Genomic DNA, 23,240 nt, shown 5'->3' on the forward strand with positions numbered 1-23,240 from the left:
GACAATAGAATCAGCAAAGCTGGTATGGTGGGAAGTCAAATGAATAAATTCATATGGAATAAGAGAGAAATTAGTCGCAACACTAAATTAACTGTATACAAGACAGTATTCAAACCAGTTTTAACTTATGGATCTGAGAGCTGGGTCAGAAGTAAAACACTTGACCAAAGACTAGAGACTTCAGATATGAGAGTCCTGAGAAAGATTATAGGCATGAACAGATGGCATCAATGGCAGTATCATATTAAAAACGAGGATATTAGGAAAGAACTTGACATTGTCAGCATCCAGGAATGCGTTAGCAGAGCTAATCTCAGGTGGTATGGTCACTTAAACAGAATGGGCAAGGAAAGATTAGCAAAACAAGTGTTCTCTGCCAGGTTGGCAGGAAAACGACCGAGAGGAAGACCAAGATATAGGTGGATTGATACGGTACAAAGTGCTTTAGACGATAGAAATATAAGAGCTGATAATATTGGAGTGTTGACAAGTAACGGACTGATTTGGAGGAAAATTATAGATAGGAAATTAATAATGATGTAATTTTTTTCATGTAGTACTATCATATCCTGTACACCCCTTGAGGTACATGGCAGGAATTTGATGATGATGATGATGACTTGACCATGTTGTTTAATCTGAGTCTCAGGTCTGGCTTAGTCCCGAAGGTGTGGAAAGAGGGGAAAATAGTTTCACTGCATAAAGGAGGATCCAAGACTACGGTTGCAAATTACTGACCGATCAGCATATCAGGAGTCGTTGTCAAGGTCTTAGAGAAAGTAGTCAAGGGAAAAATACAGGAATGGATTGATTTAAATGAGATACTGTACAGGGGACAGCATGGCTTTGTGAAGGGTAGATCATGCTTCAGTAACTTACTCAAGTTTTATAACAAGGTGATGGCTGAACTGGATAAGGGAAATGGGTTTACAGTGATACTGTGGTATCCTGGCAAAGGCATTTGACAGGATACCACATGGAATACTAATCCGTAAACTACAACATATGGGAATGGATATAGGGTTGGTAAGATGGATAGGTGGTTGGTTGATGGAGAGATATCAAAGAGTAGTTTATTCAGGAGTAGAGTCCAAAAGACGGCCTGTGACTAGTGGTGTGCCACAGGGTTCTGTTCTTGGACCACTGCTGTTTAATCTGTTCATTAACGATATAGTGAAGGATCTAAGTGGAACAATTCATTTGTTCGCTGATGATGCAAAGTTGGGTAGGGCAATAGTGAATGCAGAAGATGTCAAAGTCTTGCAGGATGACTTAGATAGATTGGAGTTCTGGGCCTGGGCTAAGGAGAATGGACGTCAATTTAATGTGACAAAATGTAAGGTTATGCATTTTGGGGTGAAAAGATTAGCAGCAGTATACCACATTGGTGGAACTGTACTCCAAGAGATTGATGAGGCCAGGGACTTGGGAGTGTTGGTGGATAAGGAGATGAAGTTTAGGGGGCACACTGCAAAAGTAGCTAAATCAGCTCATCAATTCACTTGGTTGTTGAAAAATACCTTGACGAGCAGAGACAAGCAAGTTATTGTACCTCTGTACCGAGCCTTGATAAGACCTCATCTCGACTACTGTGATCAGATTTGGTCACCTCGGTTCCTTCTTGATGGGGAGGAGGTGGAGAGGATCCAGAGGCGAGTGACTAAGATGATAACAGGTCTATGGAATGAACCATATGAGAACAGGTTGAAGATTTGTGGGTTGCAGAAACTAGTTGATAGGCGGAGGAGGGGAGATATGATTGAGACATTCAAATTGCTAAAGGGATTCTATAGGATTAATTCAGAGGATATTTTTGAGATCAGGACTGGTGGTGGGAGAACTAGGGGACACCTATGGAAGCTGGGCAAGAGTGTGGTTGGCAGGGGTGTTAGAGCTGGGTTCTTTACTTTTAGAGTGGTAAATGAGTGGAATAAGCTGCCAGAGTCTGTTGTGGGTGCTATGACGGTGAACGAGTTCAAGACAAGGTATGATAGATACTGTGAGAATGTAATCACATAGTTGTGTGGACATGATGTTTAGGGCCTCCCTCGATGAGTCTAAGGACTCCTGGAGTCGCTCGAAATAATAATAATAATAAAAGTGTGTCCCCCCCCCCGCAGTTTTTTTTTGTACACCTATAGTGCATGTGTACTGTGGGTGGGCTAAGGATTTTTTTCCTTTATAATTTTTACATTTTTATTTATTTTTACATTGTTCTTCATACCTTGTTTGGTCTCTAAAGCAAGGTATTTATATGTACATTACAAGCCACTTTAAGCCTCCAATAAGTAGGGCGGTGGTTTCGTATTGGGCAATGAAATTCATCTAGCTCCTAAAGACAATCACAAACATCCATGCCCGTGGTGGGATTCGAACCCACAGCCTGCTGGTTGATGAGCGAATATGCTAACCACATGGCTAACAAGGCTAGCAACAGTGTAGCATGTAATCAAAACAATGTAAATGCTCTGTATATGGAAATTTACTTTACAGAATAAATTAACAGAAAGGTAAAATGCCTGTGCCACTTAAACCTCACTAACTGGAAACTCGCAGCAAATAAAGTTGTTTTATTATGATAATTAATTATGAATATGAAATCTTATAATATTTCATAGTTAATATCAATAAGTAATTAAAGCAACGAGTATGATAAATTTTAAACTGAAAGCCAGAATATTCACCTCTAATTGAATGGAATCTAATTTTTCTTCTTGCTCAACCTATAGATTTGAAGATAAAAAAAAAATAATAATAATATACATAAAATACATGCATTGCAATTTAAAAAGAATGACAATTAGAAGAATTCTCGAAAGCTTATATTTTTTATTAAGATATAAAAGCTTGCGCTTTTTAGGAAAAGAGTCGAATTATAAAATGAATAATTTGTTTAATTCTATCTACAAAATAATTATGGAGATTCAGCATTAAAAAAATATTGCAGATGACCAATACAAGATTTATGTTTATGAGGTGCTCACTTTGAAGTACCTATAATTTATAGGATTCCATATAAGTGCTTTCTACAACATACAAAACCACGAATCTATATTTCTATTTACATCCTTTCTAAAAATATTAGACATAAACTTGAAGTGTGTGTGTGTGTGTGTGTACACACACACACACACACACATCAGCTAACACCATTTTATTCCCGTATATAGGGAGTAGGCGAGGCCGTTTTTAGCCCTATCTAACTTTTGGAGACTGAGTGGACAGTTTAATCTCCACCGGTACCCAATCAGAGATAGCTAGCACAAGGCTATCACTAATTAAGCGGGATGCAGTGAAGAGAGACGGCTCAACAAGTGCCACCATCTCGTGGTCCCTAACACTCGTATTTAATGTCTGAAATAATGTGGGTTCTATGGTTGATTTTCTTGAGCTTACGGGACGAAAAACCTGAGTTTCTGGGAGGAAAATCCCGCTTGCCCATGCCAGAGATCGACTAACTCGGGAACCGGTCGAAAAAAGGCTTAGAAAAATTTCCTCTAGTCGCGAACTAGACTCGAAATCAAGTCCTCCTTCATGTGACCAAGCACCATGGTGCGCAAATGCCACATCCACTGAACTACACAGGCTCTCTCTCTCTCTCTCTCTCTCTATTTTTTTTTTTCCGAGATGTAATATATGCTTAAACTTGTATCACACTTCAAATCTGATTTTGCTGCAATTCCCCTTCAGGTTTTTGGATTTTTGCCCATGTTCCTCATCTCAAACACAGGGAAAAAAAAATCAAGTAGGGCTATTGTTGTGTCCCATTTTACGATTTCTACTCTAATTTTACAAATTCCTTTTACCTATATTCTTCTAACTTCTATGCCCGAGATTTTACCAAACCTTATACCAATATCTAAGTTATTGCTCCCCGTAGTACCCCTAATATTTGTATTTATACTGCGCCTTTTGGGATATTTAGTTTAGGATATTACATAAACAAAAAGAAAGAATTCAAATATATCTGAAAGTGTAACTATTGCAGTCGTGACACTTAACTCGATTCTCAACTTAAATTTTCCGCGTGACTAAGTACAATATTTTCAAGTGGTTATCAACTGCACCATTTATGTTGTCATAAATAGGGAGAAAGTCAATCTCGAATATATCTCTTAGTATTTAAATATTATTGCAGTCGTGACTCTTAATCTCTTTCCGCAACATTAAATTTCCCGCGTGATTAGGTACGATGATTTTAAGCGGTGCATTGGATTAGCAACATCAGACAACTCTTTTATCATTGAACAAAAGGTTTATTAAGTTGATAAACATGGTACAATTCAAATACTAAACTAAAATACTTATAGACTAACATTAAATCATTACAAGTAATATGGCTAATTGTGATTATGCCACCATACACATTAATTCATAAATTCACCTGATGTGAACAAATTAGATCAATTCACACTATCTGATTATTCATACTGAAGTAGATTAACAAATTATTCACTGCTAACACATACTTGTGACATTTCAATTATTTTATACATTACATTAGGCATTCAATTCTTAGGATACGTAATTACTTAATTCACACTGTTCCGTTATACTGTTATTTGCACTAACACACAATTATGTCATTTAAATATCTTGTGCAATATAATAGACATGCAAAAATACCTTAAGACTCTTAACTATTCACAAATCTTTAACACTAGTCAATCTACACATAACACATTCTATCATATACTGAAGTCCTGGTATAACTTCAACAGTTCTGTATTGGAATCACGATACTTTTCACAGACAAATTTCTAGTTAACATAGGTTATGATTTACAGTACCTTTCTTGAGCTTTTTGTATGGGCCTTTATTCTTTTCCAAACGAACCTTTGGTATAACTTCTCGTAACTCTGGAATACTTTAACACACATATATTTGCTCTACTATCAGCAACGAAGACATCGATCTCTTTACAGCTTTCTGCTTTGCGCAGTTATCACTAGCGTCAAAACGAAGACGATCCCTCCTTTTCTAGGACTCTATGGCAAAATTTTCTTTGCTTCCTACTCGGGAAAACGGGAATCGAAATCCCACTCACTTTCGTTTCCATGTTGTGACGAGGAGATATCACCCTGTCGCCACTCAGGAAAACCCCGTGAACTCCACCGGAACCAAAACCAAACTCCAAGGCCAAAAGCGACTATCCAAAAAGAGGCTTTTCTCGTGGGGTTACCAACCCTTTTATAGCTGTTTCCCTAACAGCACCTTTTCTTACTTCCTTTCTCCTCCTTCTACTTGTTTTTTTAATCATCGACCAATTAGGGTGGCATTTTCCCGCCAAACGTCATTTGATCAGCAAGCCCATTCTCAATGTTTCAATCCAGAGATCGGCCCTAAGCGACAGCTTTGCTTTTCTTGTGCTAGCCTGACTTAATCCCCTTTCAAACTTTTTCTATGAATTCTACTTAATAACTTAATCTCTCACATAACGTATTTTATGACTCACCCTTTTCTACTTATTTACTTAACTCTCTCATTTTTAATCGTATTACAATATTAATCTATACTTTCCTTTGTTAGCTACTTATTTAGTTAGAATTCCTTATTTTAAGTCATATTACAATATTAATACATTCCTTCCTTTATCAGCTACTTTAACAACAACCCTTACGTTTTATACATATTACTGGATGCAAGAAATTTTCCATTAAATAATTCATTTTTTTTTATGCAGGGGTTTTAATTTATGATATTTATTCTTCATGTTACACCATGATAGCTGAGAATACTATATTCCTAAGATATCAGGTGTAACACTATGTCTAGGGATCCAAGATACCCAGATGGAAAACAACAGATTTTTAAACTTATGCATGTTTATCCATTATCAACCCCTTACTAACATGCATTACTGGTATCTTTCAAAATTTTAGTGACATCAACTATGTAGAAAAATAGACAAAAAAATAAATAATAATCAAAAATCTTCAGTTCTTTGCATATAATGTCTTAATTATTTACTGTCTCTACCAAGATTGTGAAGGTTTTTTAATTTTATTAAATTTTTTTTTTCAATTTTATTACCTTTTTTTTTTTATTAACAATCCCACTTGTTAAAGGATGAAAACAACAAATGGACAAGACAGATAGGAGGAACAAAAACTACTGTGGAAAAAGGCATGGTAACTGCAGAACGTACAGTAAATCATTGTATATTCCAATTCATAAACTTAACAGTTATGTAAATCCCTCTGCTTCCCCTCATAGAGGCAATGGTTTTTTTCATTTCTGAAATAATTATTTTAATTTCAAAACTAAATGGAATTTCAAATTTTAAACAAATTCTCATCTTTACTGCCATCTTAGGCAGTAAAGAAAAAAAGAAAAAGAAAAAAGTAAAGAGAAAAAAAAAGGAGACAAATATTCTCCAGGACATCTATCTACAAACCTGATGAACTGATGTTCAACACAACATAGCCTGTATGTATACTGAACTTTGCTAGGGTAGATGAGTTTATCTTGTATAACATCACAAATTTGCATAATGTAACATTCAAGTAGCCCAGTGGTTCTTAACCTTTTCAAACACATGGAACACTTTTGATTATAAGAAAAATTTGGGAAACACCAAGAGCATTAGGGTCATAAAACTAACAATAAAAATATGCATGGACTTGCCTTTTATAAAAATGCAACTTATTTTAATGCAATACTTGAGTTTGTCGGCTTTCAGCAATATCAGGTCTAATATGTGATATAGCTACCCTCATCTCCTTGTCTATATTAGTAAGTCTTTCATGCTTTTTAGTTTTTATATGGGTTAATATCGAGAAAACAAGCTCAAACAAATATGAGATTGAAAACTGTAACAAAATTTTTAGTGCCCTTGTGGAGAGAGCTGGGTGGCATGGACAAAAATCCAAAATTCCTCAAGAGTTATTTCAGAGAATTTCATTTTTAGAGTACGATCCGTTGACAAGGTAACTAATTTTTCTTCTTCTTGTAACGAAAATTCACAACTCAATGTATTAACTGGGCCAAATGAATTTCGTATCCAGTAATAATTGTGTATATTTAAGGAAGGAAAGTAACTTGAAATCCTTTCTTCCAATATTGTTAATTGTTCTGTTATAACGGAAATAATTCCCTTGACATTTCCATTCAGAGTAGCCATATTATACTCAGAACTGTGTCACGTGACATCTTTCACTGGTGGAACACTTGTAACCAGTTTGCGGAACACAAGTGTTCCGGGAGAATACAGGGTAAGAAGCACTGAAGTAGCCAAACATGTCTGTGGATTTCTTCTTGCTATTCTATTATTATTATTATTATTATTATTATTATTATTGTTGTTCCGGGAAACTCCAAGGAGTCGACAGACTCATCGAGGGAGGCCCTAACATCATGTCAAGAACAACAATTCAACATTCACACAGCATCTATCATACCTTGCCTTGAACTCATTCACGGTCGTAGCACCCACAACAGACTCTGGAAGCTTATTCCACTCATTTACCACTCTCCAAGCAAAGAGCCTAGCTCTAACACCCTTGTCAACCACGCTCTTGCCCAGCTTCCATGCATGGCCCCTAGTCCTCCCACCACCAGTCATATTTTCAAAAATATCTTCTGGATCAATCTTATAAAAACCCTTCAGTAATTTGAATGTCTCAATCATATCACCCCTCCTTTGCCTATCGTCCAATTTCTGCAACCCACAAATCTTCAACCTATTCTCATAAGGTTCATTCCACAGACCTGCTATCATCTTGGTCACTCGTCTCTGGACCCTCTCCACTTCCTCCCTATCACGAAGAAACCCTGGTGCCCATAGCTGGGCACAGAAGTCCAGATGGGGTCTTATCAAGGCTTGATACAGAGGAACAACAACTTGTTCGTCTCTGCATGTTAAAGTATTTTTCAGAAGCCAAGTGATTTGGTGAGCTGTTTTAGTTACTTTTGCAATGTGCCCCCTAAACTTCAACTCCCTATCCACCAACACTCCCAAATCCCTGGTCTCATCAATCTCCTGGAGTATGATTCCACCAATGCGATATACTGCTGCTATTCTTTTCACCCCAAAGTGCATAACCTTACACTTTGCCACATTAAATTGACATCCATTTTTCCTAGCCCAGTCCTCCAAACTATCCAAATCATCCTGTAAAATTTTGACATCTTGTGCACTCACAATTGCTCTACCCAACTTTGCATCATCAGCAAACAAGTGAACACTTCCTCTCAGATCCTTTCCAATATCATTGATGAACAAATTGAAAAGCAGTGGTCCAAGACAGAGCCCTGTGGCACTCCACTAGTCACAAGACGTCTTTTAGACTCCACTCCTGAATAAACCACTCTTTGATATCTCTCCTTTAACCACCCTCTTATCCATCTCACCAACCCTATATCTATACCCATCTGCTCCAGTTTACTGATTAGGGTTCCATGTGGTATCCTATCAAAGGCCTTGGCAAGGTCCAGTAGTATCACTGTAAACCCATTACCCCTATCCAGTTCAGCCGTCACTGTGTTATAAAACGTGAGCAAGTTACTGAGGCATGATCTACCCTTCACAAAACCATGTTGTCCCCCATACAATATCCCATTTTCATTTATCCAATCCTGTATTCTTTTCTTGACTAATTTCTCTAAGACCTTGACAATGATTCCTGATATGCTAATCGGTCGGTAATTTACAACAGCAGTCTTGGAACCACCTTTATGCAGTGGAACTATTTTCCCCTCTTTCCACCCGCTCGGGACTAACCCAGACCCGAGACTCAAATTAAACAAAATGGTCAAGGGTACTGACAATTCTTCAGCTGCTTCTTGTACAACACGAGCTGGTATACCATCCAATCCTACAGATGTATTGACATTGAGGTTATGCAATAGACTACTCACCTCCACTTCATTAACCACAATTCCCGTATAATCTACTGGTTTATTCGTTTCTGCAATGTCACCACCTGGATGATATACTTTTGCAAAGTGCTCACTCAGTAACTCGACTATCTCAACTGATTCAGTTACCTCCCTACCATCAGCATTCTTTAAAATCAATCTGCCATGTACATTTTTCCTTTTACTTGCTACATATCTAAAAAACTGTTTAGGATTCTCTTTAGCCTGCATGGCCAATGTTCTTTCGTAATCCTTTTTTGCTTTTCTTACCACACTCGTCACCCTTCTGGCCTGCGCTTTATACTGTTCATGTGCCTGCCGGTCACCCTTCTCCTTAAATTCCCTCCATAGTTGTTTCTTTTTTTGCAACTCAAGCTTAATGGTGTTATTCATCCATTTAACCCCTACTTGATTTATTATTCGGACTCTAGGTATACAGTCAGCCATTGCTTCATGCAAGCACTTCTTAACTACCTCCCATGCACTATCAACTTCTAGTCCTTGCAGTTGTACATGCCATGGCACTGAACCAATCAAACTCCTAAGCATGTCATACTTTCCAGCCCGATAATTCCACATGTACCCTGTTTTAATTGAAAATTCTACACCTTTAGCCACCTCCCAAGTTAAGACCCTATGATCACTCTCACCGATTGGTGGCAATGTGGTCATATTTGTTACAGCCAAATCCTCAGATGTAATTACTAGGTCAAGCACTCTCTGACCCCTAGTATTTTCCATTACATGCTGTCGCAGATAGTTATCCCTTAATAACCGCATAAAATCCAGTTCCTTCCTCCCGTGTGTCCTCTCCTCACTCCAATCAATGCGACCATAGTTGAAATCTCCCATAATAATCACCCTCCTTCCACCCATTTCTTCTATTTGCTTGTGCATACTGTCACTACCATCTTTTCCATCACCTGGTCTATAGCAGCACCCAATTGTATATTTAGTTCTGCTAGCCACAATCTCACACCAAATGGCCTCAAATGTGCTCTTTTCTCTATCCTGCAATTCAACTTCTATTCTCCTTGGCTGGAGCTCATTAGCTATCATCAACAATACTCCTCCACCCATTTTATTCTCTCTGTCATTCCTGAACACACTATACCCATCACATTCAATCCCACTAGTTATATCATCTACAGTCAGCCATGTTTCACTAATACCTACAACCTGTGGTCTGGAAGTGCCAACCATGGCCAAAAACTCTTCCTTCTTGTTCCTAATACTCCTAGTATTAGTGTACATGAATTTAAGACCCCCCATTAGCCCCAACCCTACCTTGATGCCTTATATTAACTATCCCACTCAGATTTGTTGTCCTTATTTGCTCTGGCATATTATATTCATTCTTACATTCAACTGCCTCCATAAGGACTGTATCTCTACTCCCCCCCCCCCCTAACAAATCTAGTTTCCCTGAATTTGCACATCCACTACATTCAGCAACACTTTCTCAAGTCTTCTTACACCGTAACCATTCAAATGCAAGCCATCCATCTTATATAGATCCTTTCGCCCATCAAACTCACTCCACACGTCCACAAATTCCACACCACTCGTCATACATAACCCACGCATAAAGTCATTCGCAATTATAGCCCTCTTTTTAAACATTTCACTGTCATACCGTGGCAAAAGACTAATCATTCTAACTCTCTCACTCTTTTCTTTTGCTACCTCAAACAATTCATTCAGGTCTTCTATCATTTCCATTTTATCTCCTTTCAAATCATTCGTACCTGCCACAACAATCATTTCTTTCACCCTTTCCTTTTGCTCTCTAATAGACGCAGTTACGTCCTTTATGGTCGCACCAGGTTGGTACGATTTTGTCAAATCCTCTACTAACACACCTCGTACTAACGAGTCTCCATACAGCACTCTATCCTTCATTTTGTTCATGTTCACATTCATACGTCTTTTTTTCCTGTCATACCTTTTATCATTGGTTGGTTCATTCAGTCTACTTTTGTTCATGCACTCTAGCTGCTGTTTTGCTCTTTCTATCGCACTATTCAACAACGCGATCTCACTCAATGCATCTATCTCATCTTTTTTGTTCTCAGAGAAACCATTTATACTATCATTCACACTTTCTACATTCACACTCTCACAATTTTCATGTACAACCTTGCCGTTTCTTGTCATATCCCTATTTCCTTCATTCTGAAGGTTGACAAAAATATCACACTCACGATCCGAAATACACTTCAATTCTTCATTCTCCCTACATTTTCTACACACATTCAATCCTTTATTATCATCTAACCACACTCCGACCGCACTCCGCAAAGCGTACATTTCACAGCTAGTACACTGCTTCATTTCTTTTATGCTACCGTTCTTTGATAACGATGGCGAACCTTCATTACTGGCCGCCATTTTCCTTCGCACAGGTGCCATCCTTATTTGCAACGTGTTTTGTCAAATTATACGTTATAACACACCAAAAATAGACGCACTAAAATACACAAGGCAAACAAAACAAAACTACACAATTTTAAGTAATTTGTATCGATAACTGAAAATGATACTTATCTTATCTGGAGCTAGCACGAACACTACACATTATGAATTCATCTAGCGGCAACTTCCCGACATAGATTATGTTATAAAACACTTTAGTACACTAACCACGCTAATAAAGCTCCAATAATATACCAAAATTACACACTTAAATCCATTAAATTGAATCCAAAACACCAATAAATCAACAAAAAACACAAATCTCTCAGGAGCTCTCCGATAGCACGTCCGTTCACCAGCTAGCCTCGACATTCTATAGTAGGATGTTTGCCAGAAAAGTGTAGCAGTATGTGAGGAGGTATCTTTTTTATATATATTAGTACCCACATGATACAAAGACCTATAACGTGACAGTGATATGAGTAAGCAACTCTCCAGAGAGGAGAAAGGAAAATATGAATGTGTTTCTTGAAGAGTTGGAGGTTGTATGCATTAGAGAAATTGGTAGGAGGGAAGACTGCTCCAAGGACAAAGGTATAAAGAATGAAGGAAGAGGATGAAAAGTTGATTCAACGAGTCTCAAGCTAAACACTATATGGATGCTGACCAGTAGCTGCTTGTGTTCGTATGTGATTAGAAGAAAGTGGAAGAACAGTGGCAGCCAGTCTAGCAGAGCAGCACAAATGGAAATACCCACAGAAAGGCACACATATTAATGGTGACTTGCACAATATCCAATGGAAATGCCCTTGCTTGCTCTAAATCCACCTTCAGGCCGGTGATGCTGAGGTGTCATTTCTTGCAGGCTATACTCACAAGCTCTAAACATAATTTGAAATCCAATGAATTCAGATTGGGGTGACAGATGGCCAATCGGATAGCGATATGTGGGCAGGCACATTCATCTCTAACCACCATTGTGGTCGTCGCCTTGTGTGCAGGAGCAGAGTTCTGTTGGAAGATCCACTGCCTATCGTGAAATAAGGTGTTGTTCAGAGGCTATACCACAGATTCCAGCATGGTGTCTTGGTACACTTTGTTAGAGGTTTTGATCCTTTCTTGCAGAAATGCAACTTGGATCCCCCCCACCCACCAATCCATCACTAACACAGGGTGATGACCTGTCTGAATCCTGAGGGCTATGTCACCACCCGGAGCACATACCTGATTGTTTTGGCAATTAAACAACTCTTCATGCTTATTAAATAGCTTAAGGAAATTACAACGTACAATGGAATATACATTAAAATAAATTTTAATACACTTCCAATATTTCGGCAACGTCACGTTGCCATTTTCACAGGAACTTAGAAACAAGACACGTGCATGCACAATACACAGTAAATGAGGACAAAGTAGGAAGCTATTCTTTCTCCTAAAAGTCCTGATGGTGCCCTCTAGTGGGCAATGTAAGTATTCTTGGTCGTTTGGGCTGAAGGTCTTCTGATGTAGGTTTCCCAAATTTGGGGCAGTCTCATGGTACCAAATTTGTTGAGGTTTGGATTGTTTCTTAGGGCTGAGGCTGATTCCATGAATAGCCTTTTGTATTTGAATTTACTACGGTGTATTATCGTGGCTTTCTTCAACCGTATTCTATGGCAGGTATCCAGAGCATGGTCTGCAAGACCAGAACAGCTATATTGGTGAAACCGGATGTAGTCCTTGTGTTCTGAAATTCTGATATCAGCTGTCCTCTCTGTGTGGCCAAAGTAGGATATCTTACAGCTGCAAGGGACCTGGTATACACCAGGTAGGTCTAGGGGAGGAGGTTGGTCTTTAGTGAAGCGGAGAAGGGATGCTAATTTTCTATATGGTCTGTAATAAGAAGTCAAGTCATGTTTTTTTAGGATTTTTGTAAATTTTTCCAAGGTGCCTCGGGTATAGTGATGGATTTAGAGTAATCCTTGTTGTGAAGGGGAGTTGTGGTATATTGGTTTCAATATTATTTGGATTTTTTTTTGAGGGGGGGGGGGGAGATGGCCATTGGCTGACAAAGTGTTGAGAATGTGGTTTAGTTCTGTGGTTAGGGCATTGTCATTTGAACAGATAAGTTTAGCCCTGTTGTGTAGTGTCTTAATGACTCCATATTGTTGTGAGGGGGGTGAATGTATCTGCCTGTGTGGGGGATTTTCTATAAACTGAGAAAACCAAGGTTCCATCAGGCTGGCAGGTGACTAGTGTGTCCAAGAAGTGAAGGCAATTTTTTTTTTTTTTTCCAGGGTGAACTTGATTCTGGGGTGTTGGTTGTTTAAGTATGTTAGGAAGGAGAGGAGTGCATCAGAGCCATGTGGCCAAATAACGAACACATCATCAATATAGCGAAGCCATATGGTTAGTTTTTGTGGGGCAGAGTTTAAGGCTTTCTCTTCAAAAGTCTCCATAAAAAGGTTGGCCAAGGGTGGGGAGAGAGTGGTGAACCCATGGCTGTCCCCTCTATATAGAGGGGATAGCCATGGGTTCACCACTCTCTCCCCACCCTTGGCCAAATTTTTTATGGAGGGGCTTTGCTATGTTGATGATGTGTTCGCTATTTGGCCACATGGCTCTGATGCACTCCTCTCCTTCCTAACTTGGTTATTTAAGTGTGTTAAATAACCAAGTTATTTAACACTTAAATAACCCAGAATCAAGTTCACCCTGGAAGAAGAAAAAAACAATTGCCTTCCATTCTTAGACACACTAGTCACCCGCCAGCCTGATGGAACCTTGGTTTTCTCAGTTTATAGAAAACCCACCCACACAGGCAGATAAATCCACCAACAACCCCCTCTCCCTCACAACAATGTGGAGTCATTAAGACACTACACAACAGGGATGCTTAAGGGTCAAGGCTTTATAACTGAGAGGAGACCTCCACATAGCCTTTAAAGGAATGCGGAGGACCGACCAGAGTTTCTGACCTAATGTCCAATCCTCACCTTCTCGTGGTGCACATTGTTGAGTATCTACCTGGATACTGAACGAACAAGGATGAGCTGACAATTTGATATTTAGCCGACCAAATTGTATTCTTATTGGCTTAAACCAATATACAAAATGATGGTACAACATGACAAAATTTCATGTCGGCTGGGGCGTCGCCCGGTTAAACAAGATCCCCGTTGTTTTCACCAGAGACCAGGGCGAACAGCGAAAAGTCAGCTACTGGAACAAATCTAAAAGCACACCCCAACTGAACATCACAGAGTTAAAGATCGGTATTATCAACATAAGAAACCTGAATAGCAAAGAAATGGAGCTAGCTGAGGAATTAGATATGTACCAGATCGACATAATAGGGGTGACTGAAACAAAAAAGACAAAAACTGGTGATATCTTTTTGAGCAATAAATACAAAATGTTATATTCAGGCAATGACAATCAAAGAAAAGAAGGAGTAGCCATAGTATTCAACACAAAATACGGGGCTAATCTTGAATTGCATTCAGTCTCAAGTAGAGTGATGTGAGCAAATATCAGAATGGGGAACTGGATAATGAGACTTATTTGTGCCTAGTTCCACAGAAGGCTGTACTAAGGTAGAAGTGGAAGAATTTTTTGAGGCTTTAGAAAAAGCTATGGACACAATGAAAAAGGAAAAGTTGGGCCTTGTTGGGGATCTAAATAGCAGAGTAGGAAGTGATTGTCAGACATACAAAAAAGTTTTGGGAAAATTTGGAGAAAAGGGCAAAGCTAATAATAATGGCAAATACCTGTTGGATTTTGGCTTAAGGACATGGACTGGTTATTACTAACACCATGTTCAACATAAAAATGTACACAAATTCACATGGAGAGAAGAGGCTAGGAATAAGAAAAGTCTCATTGACTATGTTATTATTGATAGTGATATTTTCTCCCTGGTGCAGGACACCACAGTGTACAGAGGATTTGAAATTGAAAGTGATCACTATTTTTAGTCTTGAGCAGGATAAACTTGAATTTCATATTGAAAAGAATAACATGTAAGAAAGTTTTAAAGCGAATAAAAGTTGAGCAGCTCTCAGATGTGAACTGTAGACTAAAATACACAAAGATCATTGAATAAAAAATGAGAGTTTGAGAACAAGAACCAAACCTTGGAGATTCAGTGGCAAACTGGCAAACCTTGAAGAAAACACTGATTGATTCAACCAGAGAGGGCTTGTGGTGAAGTTGTCTGCAAGAATAGAAAAATCAGAACTCCATGGTGGACAGACACAGGAAGTTAAAGAGGAAGTAAAAGAAAAGAAGAAAGCATATCAAAAGTTCCTGGCAAATAAGTCAGCTTGTGCTCTTAGAGAATACAGAAACAAATGTAAGAAAGCTAAATACTGTTTAAAACTAGCTAAACAAAAGTCATGGGAGGACTTTGGCAAGAACATAGAAAATAAATATCAAGGTGGTGGTAAGATATTCTAGAGGTTGTTGAAGCTTAGAAATGGAGGAAAGAGTGCTGTAAAAAGAGTTAGAGATCATAAAGGTGACATGAAAATGGAAGAAAAAGATATCCTTGAAGAATGGAGTAATTACTTCGAAAAATTGCTAAATGAAAGAAGCAGTGATAGCACAGTGGTAAAAAACACTCGACAGGCAATCAGTCAGGAATACATATCCATACTTGAAGTAGAAAAAGTCATCAAAGGCTTGAAATGTGGAAAGGCAGCAGGAGTAGATGATATTCGACCAGAAATGCTGAAGTATGGTTGTATAAAAGTCTTACAGTGGCTGCACTGCATAGTTCAGAAGGCCTCGACAGAGGGACGAATTCCTGATGATTGGAAAAGAGCTCTAATAGTACCCGTATATAAAAAGGGAAATAAAATTGAATGTGAGAATTACAGAGGTATTTCCCTACAAAGTGTTCCTGGCAAGATCTATGCAAGTATACTTGAGAAACGGTTGAGAAGAATTGTGGAAGAAAAGCTTGGTGAAGAACAAGCTGGATTCAGGCCAAATAGAGGCTGTCAGAATCAGATCTTCATTTTATGACAAATAGTCGAGAAAGCATGGGAATATAACAAAGATCTGTATTTAAGTTTTGTCGATCTGGAAACGGCATGTGACAAGGTGAAAAGAGAGAAGCTATTCAATACGCTGCAGTTATATGGTGTCAGTGGGGCATTATATCAAGCAATAATTAGTCTTTATTTGAGTTGCAAGTCAGCAGTTAGAATTGAAGGAAGTACAGGAAGATAGTTTAATGTTAAATCTGGTGTGAACCAAGGATGTACATTATCCCCTCTGTTATTATCTATATGGATCACATTATGAAGGAAAGTGGTATTAAACATGATATCAGAATTGGAGATGTTAATGTCAGATCTTTGCTTTATGCGGACGATGTTATACTTCTAAATAAATCCACTACAAGTAAGATTCCCTGACTAAATTGAATAACTGTTGTAAGAGATATGGTATGAAGGTCAGCATTAAAAAGACAAAGACAATGAAAATAGGTAGAATCGCTAAAAATGTCAACTGTGTTTTGAATGGGAAACCTGTGGAACAAGTAAAACATTTAAGCTACTTGGGCACGATTTTTACCGAAGATGGTAAATTAAATATATCGAAATAGACAACAGAATCAACAAAGCTGGTATTGTAGGAAGTCAATTGAATAAATTCATATGGAATAAGAGAGAAATTAGTCAGAACACTAAATTAGCTGTATACAAGACAGTGTGCAAATGAGTTTTAAATCTTTAGGTGGCACTGTGACGAGTGGCTGGTGGTTGATTTAGCTGTATAAAGTTGTTTACGCGTTTTAGTGAAATATTTTTGTTGAGGAGTATTTCTTTTAGAATTATGATGTTTAAGTTGAGCACATTGCACATAGTTTGTGTAAATTATCTATTGGTTTTTAGTGAGTATACTTTATGAAACTGTAGTGGTAAAGAATGTGCGAGCAACTAAGCTTAATTTGAGTAGAAGCTTATTATAGTACTTTGTTGTATGCAACTGCTTAAGAATTTCTGTCGCTAGTACTATGCTGCTCAATTTAGTTAAGGAATCCTAATATAAGGGGATGGTTAACAAGGGGCCAACCACCCCTCCTGTAAAAAAACCCTATTGGTTACGAAACAAGCATCACAGAAACCTTGGAATTTGGACGCCTTTGCGACTATGATTATTAATCGTTTTGGGACCTGGAATATACGTAGTTTGGTGAAAGTAGGAGCTCTTTTTAATGTGACGAATGTCTTACGACAGTATAAAATTGGACTTTGTGCTGTACAAGAAGCGCGTTGACTGGGACAGGGCTCGACCCGCAATCAAGGGTACACGCTATACTATAGTGGTGACGACAGAGTCCTCTGAACTGCGTTTTTAGTTAGTGATAACTTTTTGTGTAATATTTTAAATTTTAAACCTGTGAACAATTGGCTATGTACTATTTGAGTTAAGGGACGTTTTCAAAATATGTCTATTGTGAACTGTTATGCGCCTACTGAAGAGAGCTCGGAGGAAGCTAAAGATTGTTTCTATGAAGTGCTTGTACTAATCTACCATCCTAGTGGTGGGAGATTTCAACGCGAAGATAGGGAGAGAGTGTGTGTGGCACCCTTTTGTGGGTAGTGAGATCCTAGATGAGGAGTGCAATGATAACGGGATCCACCTTGCGAGTTTAGCCGCTGCTACGGGATGCTTTGTAAAGAGCACTATGTTTGTGCATAAAGATGTCCACAAGCAAACTGGAGATCACCGGACGGTAGAACAGCTTACCAAATAGACCATGTACTAGTGTATATCGACATCACCACAGCTCCATCTCGGATGTGAGAAGTTACAGAGGAACAGATAGAGATAGTGACCACTATCTGGTAGCCTACGATTTCAGGAATAGAATTGCAGTTCAGAAGCCCGCGTGTCCTACCATACGATCGGCAAGTTGAAATCAGTAGACCTGAACAAGTTGAAATCAGTAGAAGGTAAGCGGGCTTTCCAGTTAGAGTTGCAGAATCGTTTTGGGGAGTTACAGGAGGAAGAGGATGATCCGGATGGGATGTAGGACACCATCAAAAATACGGTCCCGTTAGCTGCCTCGAGAACTATGGGAAAGAGGAGGAGAAAAGCATGGTTTAATAGACAGTGTGAAGAAGCTGTAGTGAAACGATGGGAAGCACTATTGAACTACCTAGTAGATAGCAGGAAGAAAGCTGCATATGAGAGGGTGAGACGAGTGGTGAATACATGTCAACGCAGGGAAAAGCAGAAGTATCTTAATGAGAAAGTGGCTAGTATAGAGAGAAATAGGGTGACGAATAATGGACAGCAGATGTATCGGACAATCAAAGCCATGTGAGATGCCCAAACACAAGTGGCAACCATAAGAGATGAGAGTGGAAATCTATTAACAAACTCAAAAGATGCTCTTGCTCGGTGGCATAGATATTTTGTGAACTTGCTAAATGTCAATATCGGAGGATTATACTCCTTATCAAACTGCTGAACCATTTATCGAAGAGCCAACATTTAGTGAGATTACTTGTGCTATCCGCATGCTGAAAAATAATAAGGCTCCAGGAGCAGACTGCATACCGGCAGAGCTCCTGAAGAATGGTGGGGATGTCCTGCTGGAGCAGCTGCACCGGCTCATCTTGATGATCTAGCAAGAAGAATGGCTGCTGGATGAGTGGAAGGAGTCGCCGATCACCCCAGTATATAAGAAAGGAGATAAGACTCAATGCGGCAACTATAGGGGCATCTTACTGCTGTCGACTGGCTACAAGGTGCTGTCTAACATCATGCTAATGCGCCTCACACCATATGCAGAAGAGTGCCTTGGTGACTATCAGACAGGCTTCAGGAGGAACCGTTCTACAAAAGACCAACTCTTCACGCTGCGGCAAGTTTTTGAAAAGTGCTGGGAACATAACCAGGAAGTTCATAATATTTTCATAGACTTTTCTAAAGCCTATGACTCAATTATGTGCTCAAAAATATGGCAGATGTTAGAAGAGTTGGGAATTCCTCAAAAACTCCGAAAAATGGTGCAGGTGTGCGTAGATGGTTCGAGAGCAAGAGTGAAAGCAGAAGGTGACCTTTCGGACCCGTTTCAAGTACAGACCAGTGTGAAGCAGGGTGATGGGCTTTCTCTGATTCTCTTCAATCTAGTGTTGGAAAAAGTAATTAGAAACACACAGCAAGTGGCAGGTGACGTCAACATGGAGTTGCAAGTTAGGATTCTTGGCTAAGCTGACGACCTGAACGTTACGGCGCAACAATGGGATGACGCGGTGGCATTGGTTACTGTTATTGAAGAAGCTGAAGAAGAAGAAGTTGGCCTGAAAATAAATGCCGAGAAGACAAAATACCTTTTTATGAGTTGCCATGCTGCTCAAGATCCAGAGGGAGCTGCACAATTTGAGAGGGTGAAGGTATTTAGGTACTTGGGTTCTTTCGTGACTGAAGACAACAAAGTTGAGGCTGATGTCCAGTCGGGTAAATGCTGTGAATGTGACTTATTATCAGGTGCGTCCCCTTTTTGCCTCACGCTTGCTGTCTTGGACTACAAACGTGGGACTATACAAGACTTTGATCAGGCCTGTTCTCCTCTACGGTGCTGAAGCGTGGATTCTCACGGCGAGACAAGCCGATCACCTGAGAGTATTCGAGAACAAGATGCTACGATGTATCTATGGAAGGGTCATGGCAGATGGAGTCTGGAGGAGGCGGTCCAATGCTGCCATACATGCTTTATACAACTCTGCAGATGTCTTGATGGAGCTGCGAGCCTGGCATCATCAGTGGCTGGAGCACCTGTACCGTATGGACTCCAAAAGGACTGTGAGACAAGCGTGGGAGGCCCGACCCCGATCAGAGAGGCCGCCAGGGAGACCGAGATGGGCAGATCAGGAGAAGGAAGACCTGCAGGCTGTCGGGCTGGAGACCAGAAAGTGGCAGACAGTCGCAGAGGACCGTGCCCAGTGGCGACATGTGGTGCTTGAGGCCAAAAGTCCCCCCCAGGCTGATAGTGACTGGCTAATGTCATGTAATGTAATGTTTAACTTATGGATCTGAGAGCTGGGTCAGAAGCAAAACACATGACCAAAGACTAGAGACTGAAGATATGAGAGTCCTGAGAAAGATTAGAGGCGCGAAAACAGATGGCATCAATGGCAATATCATATTAAAAAAGAGGATATTAGGAAAGAACTTGACATTCTCAGCATCCAGGAATGCATTAGCAGAGCTAATCTCAGGTGGTATGATCACTTGAACCGAATGGACGAGGAAAGATTAGCCAAACAAGTGTTCTCTGCCAGATTGGCTGAAAAAACGACCCAGAGGAAGACCAAGATATAGGTGGATTGATACAGTACAAAGTGCCTTAGATGATAGAAATATAAGATCTGGTAATGATGTTGGAGTCTTGACAAGTAATAGACTGATTTGGAGGAAAATTGTAGACAAGAAGTTAGTAATGAGGTAAATTTTTCATGAAGTACTATCATATCCTGTACACCCCTTGAGAGTACATGTCAGGAATATGATGATGACAACAGGGCTAAACATCTGTTCAAATGACAATGCCCTAACCTCAGAACTAAACCACATTCTCAACATGTTCTCAGCCAATGGCTACCCCCCCCTCCCCCCCCAAAAAAATATTACCAATAAACCACAACTCCCCTTCACAACAAGGATTACTCTAAATCCATCACCATTCCCCATATCCGAGGCACCTCGGAAAAAATTACAAAAATCCTAAAAAAACATGACTTGACTTCTCGTTACAGACCATATGGAAAACTGGCATCCCTTATCCGCTCCACTAAAGACTAACCTCCTCTCCTAAACCTACCTGGTGTATACCAGGTCCCTTGCAGTTGAAAGCTGTCCTACTTTGGCCAAACTGGGAAGACTGCTAATATCAGAATTTCAGAACACAAGGACTACATCCGGTTTCACCAATATAGCCGCTCTGGTCTTGCAGACCATGCTCTGGATACCTGCCATAGAATACGGTGGAAGAAAGCCACGATAATACAATGTAGTAAATTCAAATACGAAAGGCTATTCATGGAATCAGTCTCAACCCTAAGAAACGATCTAAACCTCCACAAATTTGGTTGCATGAGACTGCCCCAAATTTGGGAAACCTACATCAGAAGAAGACCTTCAGCCCAAACGACCAAGAATACCTACATTGCCCACTAGGGGACACCATCAGGACTTTTAAGAGAAAGCATAGCTTCCTGCTTCATCCTCATTTACTGTGTATTGTGCTTGCGTGCACGTCTTGTTTCTAAGTTCCTGTGAAAATGGCAACGTGACGTTGCCGAAATATTGGAAGTGTATTAAAATTTATTTTAATGTATATTCCATTGTACGTTGTAATTTCCTTAAGCTATTTAGTAAGCATGTATAACCAACGTCTAAGCTTTTCCAAAAGAAAAACAACTCTTCAATGGCGAAAATCTCATCTATGAAAAGAATATCTCTGTGTCTGCTGTTTGCGTACCACCAGAGAAGCGCCTTTGATTTTATCACCCTCTGCCGCATAGGTTTGGAAGTGTCCAATAAAACAATGATAGGCTTTCACCCAAATCATCAGTTAGTACATGTGACATCATTCTCTGCAAAATGTTCATCTCTCTCTCTCTCTCGTGACATCACTTTCTGCATTCTCACAGGATTATGGAAGAGGAGTGCCTTCACAGCTCTCACAAGGTGTTGTGTTCTATTGCAGCATTGTCAACCTGTTCTTTGGTGATCAGATATATCTTCTGTATCGTTATAATGGTTAATAATCCAAAACACAAATATCATACTGATCCTGAGTGTTTTTTAACATGTTGAAAATTACAGGTGGCAGCATTCCAACCTTATGAAGTGCTATTACAGCTACACGGTGCATGCTAACCTGTGCAGCTAGACAACTCTATCTACTGATAATCATGTGAATGTTGGCTGCCACTAAATGAAACTGAGCTTGCGCAATTCTGTGAGCAGCACAAGGCTGTGTGTAGAAGTTGTAACAGTATTTATGTCAAGAACTGTGTATAAATGTTTGGAGTTGAGCAGAAGAGAAGTAATATTTAGAATGAAATAGAAAACCAAGCTTTTGTAGGCTGAAAGACAATGGACATAACGTGTTTATGTGAGGATAGGTTAGATTTTGAAAGTCAGTCCAAGAAGAGAAACAGATCTTTTTAGTGAGCAGAGCATTATCAAAAATGGGAGAAGGCATGATCTTTCTTCTAGGAAATAAGGCAGGATTGTGTTTTGGTAGGTAGCATTAAAATTGTCTGGCCCCCAAAATACACTGTATCCATTGCAATATATGCCTATAAGGATATCTCTTCTATCAAACAGGCAATTACAATAATACAATAATTTTTGTCTCCATGCAATAACCAATGCTAAGAACTCATCTCCTTTATTCCTGATGATTCAGGCATTAATAAAACAGACACATTAGTTGTCCACCAAGCTGATGTTTGGACAGGTAAGTTCTTAAAACCTGACAAGTTCAAATAATAGACCTGAGTTGATTTCTCCCACCAAATTCCTTATCTTGCTGCAAGCATAATTTAACTTGTATGAAAAAAATAGTTTTCATTTTTGGGGTTATCCCTATAATACTATCATCTTCTCTCTATATGTTATTCTCTTTGTCACTACAATTACAAATTGGATTTCTCATCTTGTCCAAGGTCTCATATAACTACCCTAAAACAGGCAGTCTCTCCATTCATTGAACGGTGATTTCTCTGATCATTTCTGAAAATATTTGCCTACACTATTTGCACATTGAATCATTTGAAGTGGCTGTTTGCTTATGTCATACAGACAAAAAAAAAACCTCACAATCATGACTCTTTTGTTCTTCTTTTTCACCTCATTCCACTATATATCTTCTTTTAAATCACTTGTTTCAACCAATACAATCATTTCTTCCATTTGCTCTATATACTTGCTCATGGACTTGGTCACATCAA

At 39.2% G+C, this 23,240-nt stretch overlaps 1 protein-coding gene across 1 annotated transcript in view; it reads right to left on the reverse strand.

Moving 5' to 3' along the window:
- LOC150108289 (BRCA1-associated protein) overlaps positions 1-23,240 on the reverse strand; it is a 257,850-nt gene that overhangs the window by 58,708 nt on the left and 175,902 nt on the right. Inside the window, exon 12 of the mRNA XM_090415728.1 lies at positions 2,685-2,723. Coding sequence (XP_090271854.1) covers positions 2,685-2,723 — 39 coding nt within the window. The remainder of the gene's footprint in view (positions 1-2,684; positions 2,724-23,240) is intronic.

The sequence above is a fragment of the Typopeltis vanoorti genome, chromosome 3 (assembly GCF_054136105.1).
Source record: "Typopeltis vanoorti isolate ZY-2024b chromosome 3, IOZ_Tvanoo_1.0, whole genome shotgun sequence".
Lineage (NCBI taxonomy): Eukaryota > Metazoa > Arthropoda > Arachnida > Uropygi > Thelyphonidae > Typopeltis > Typopeltis vanoorti.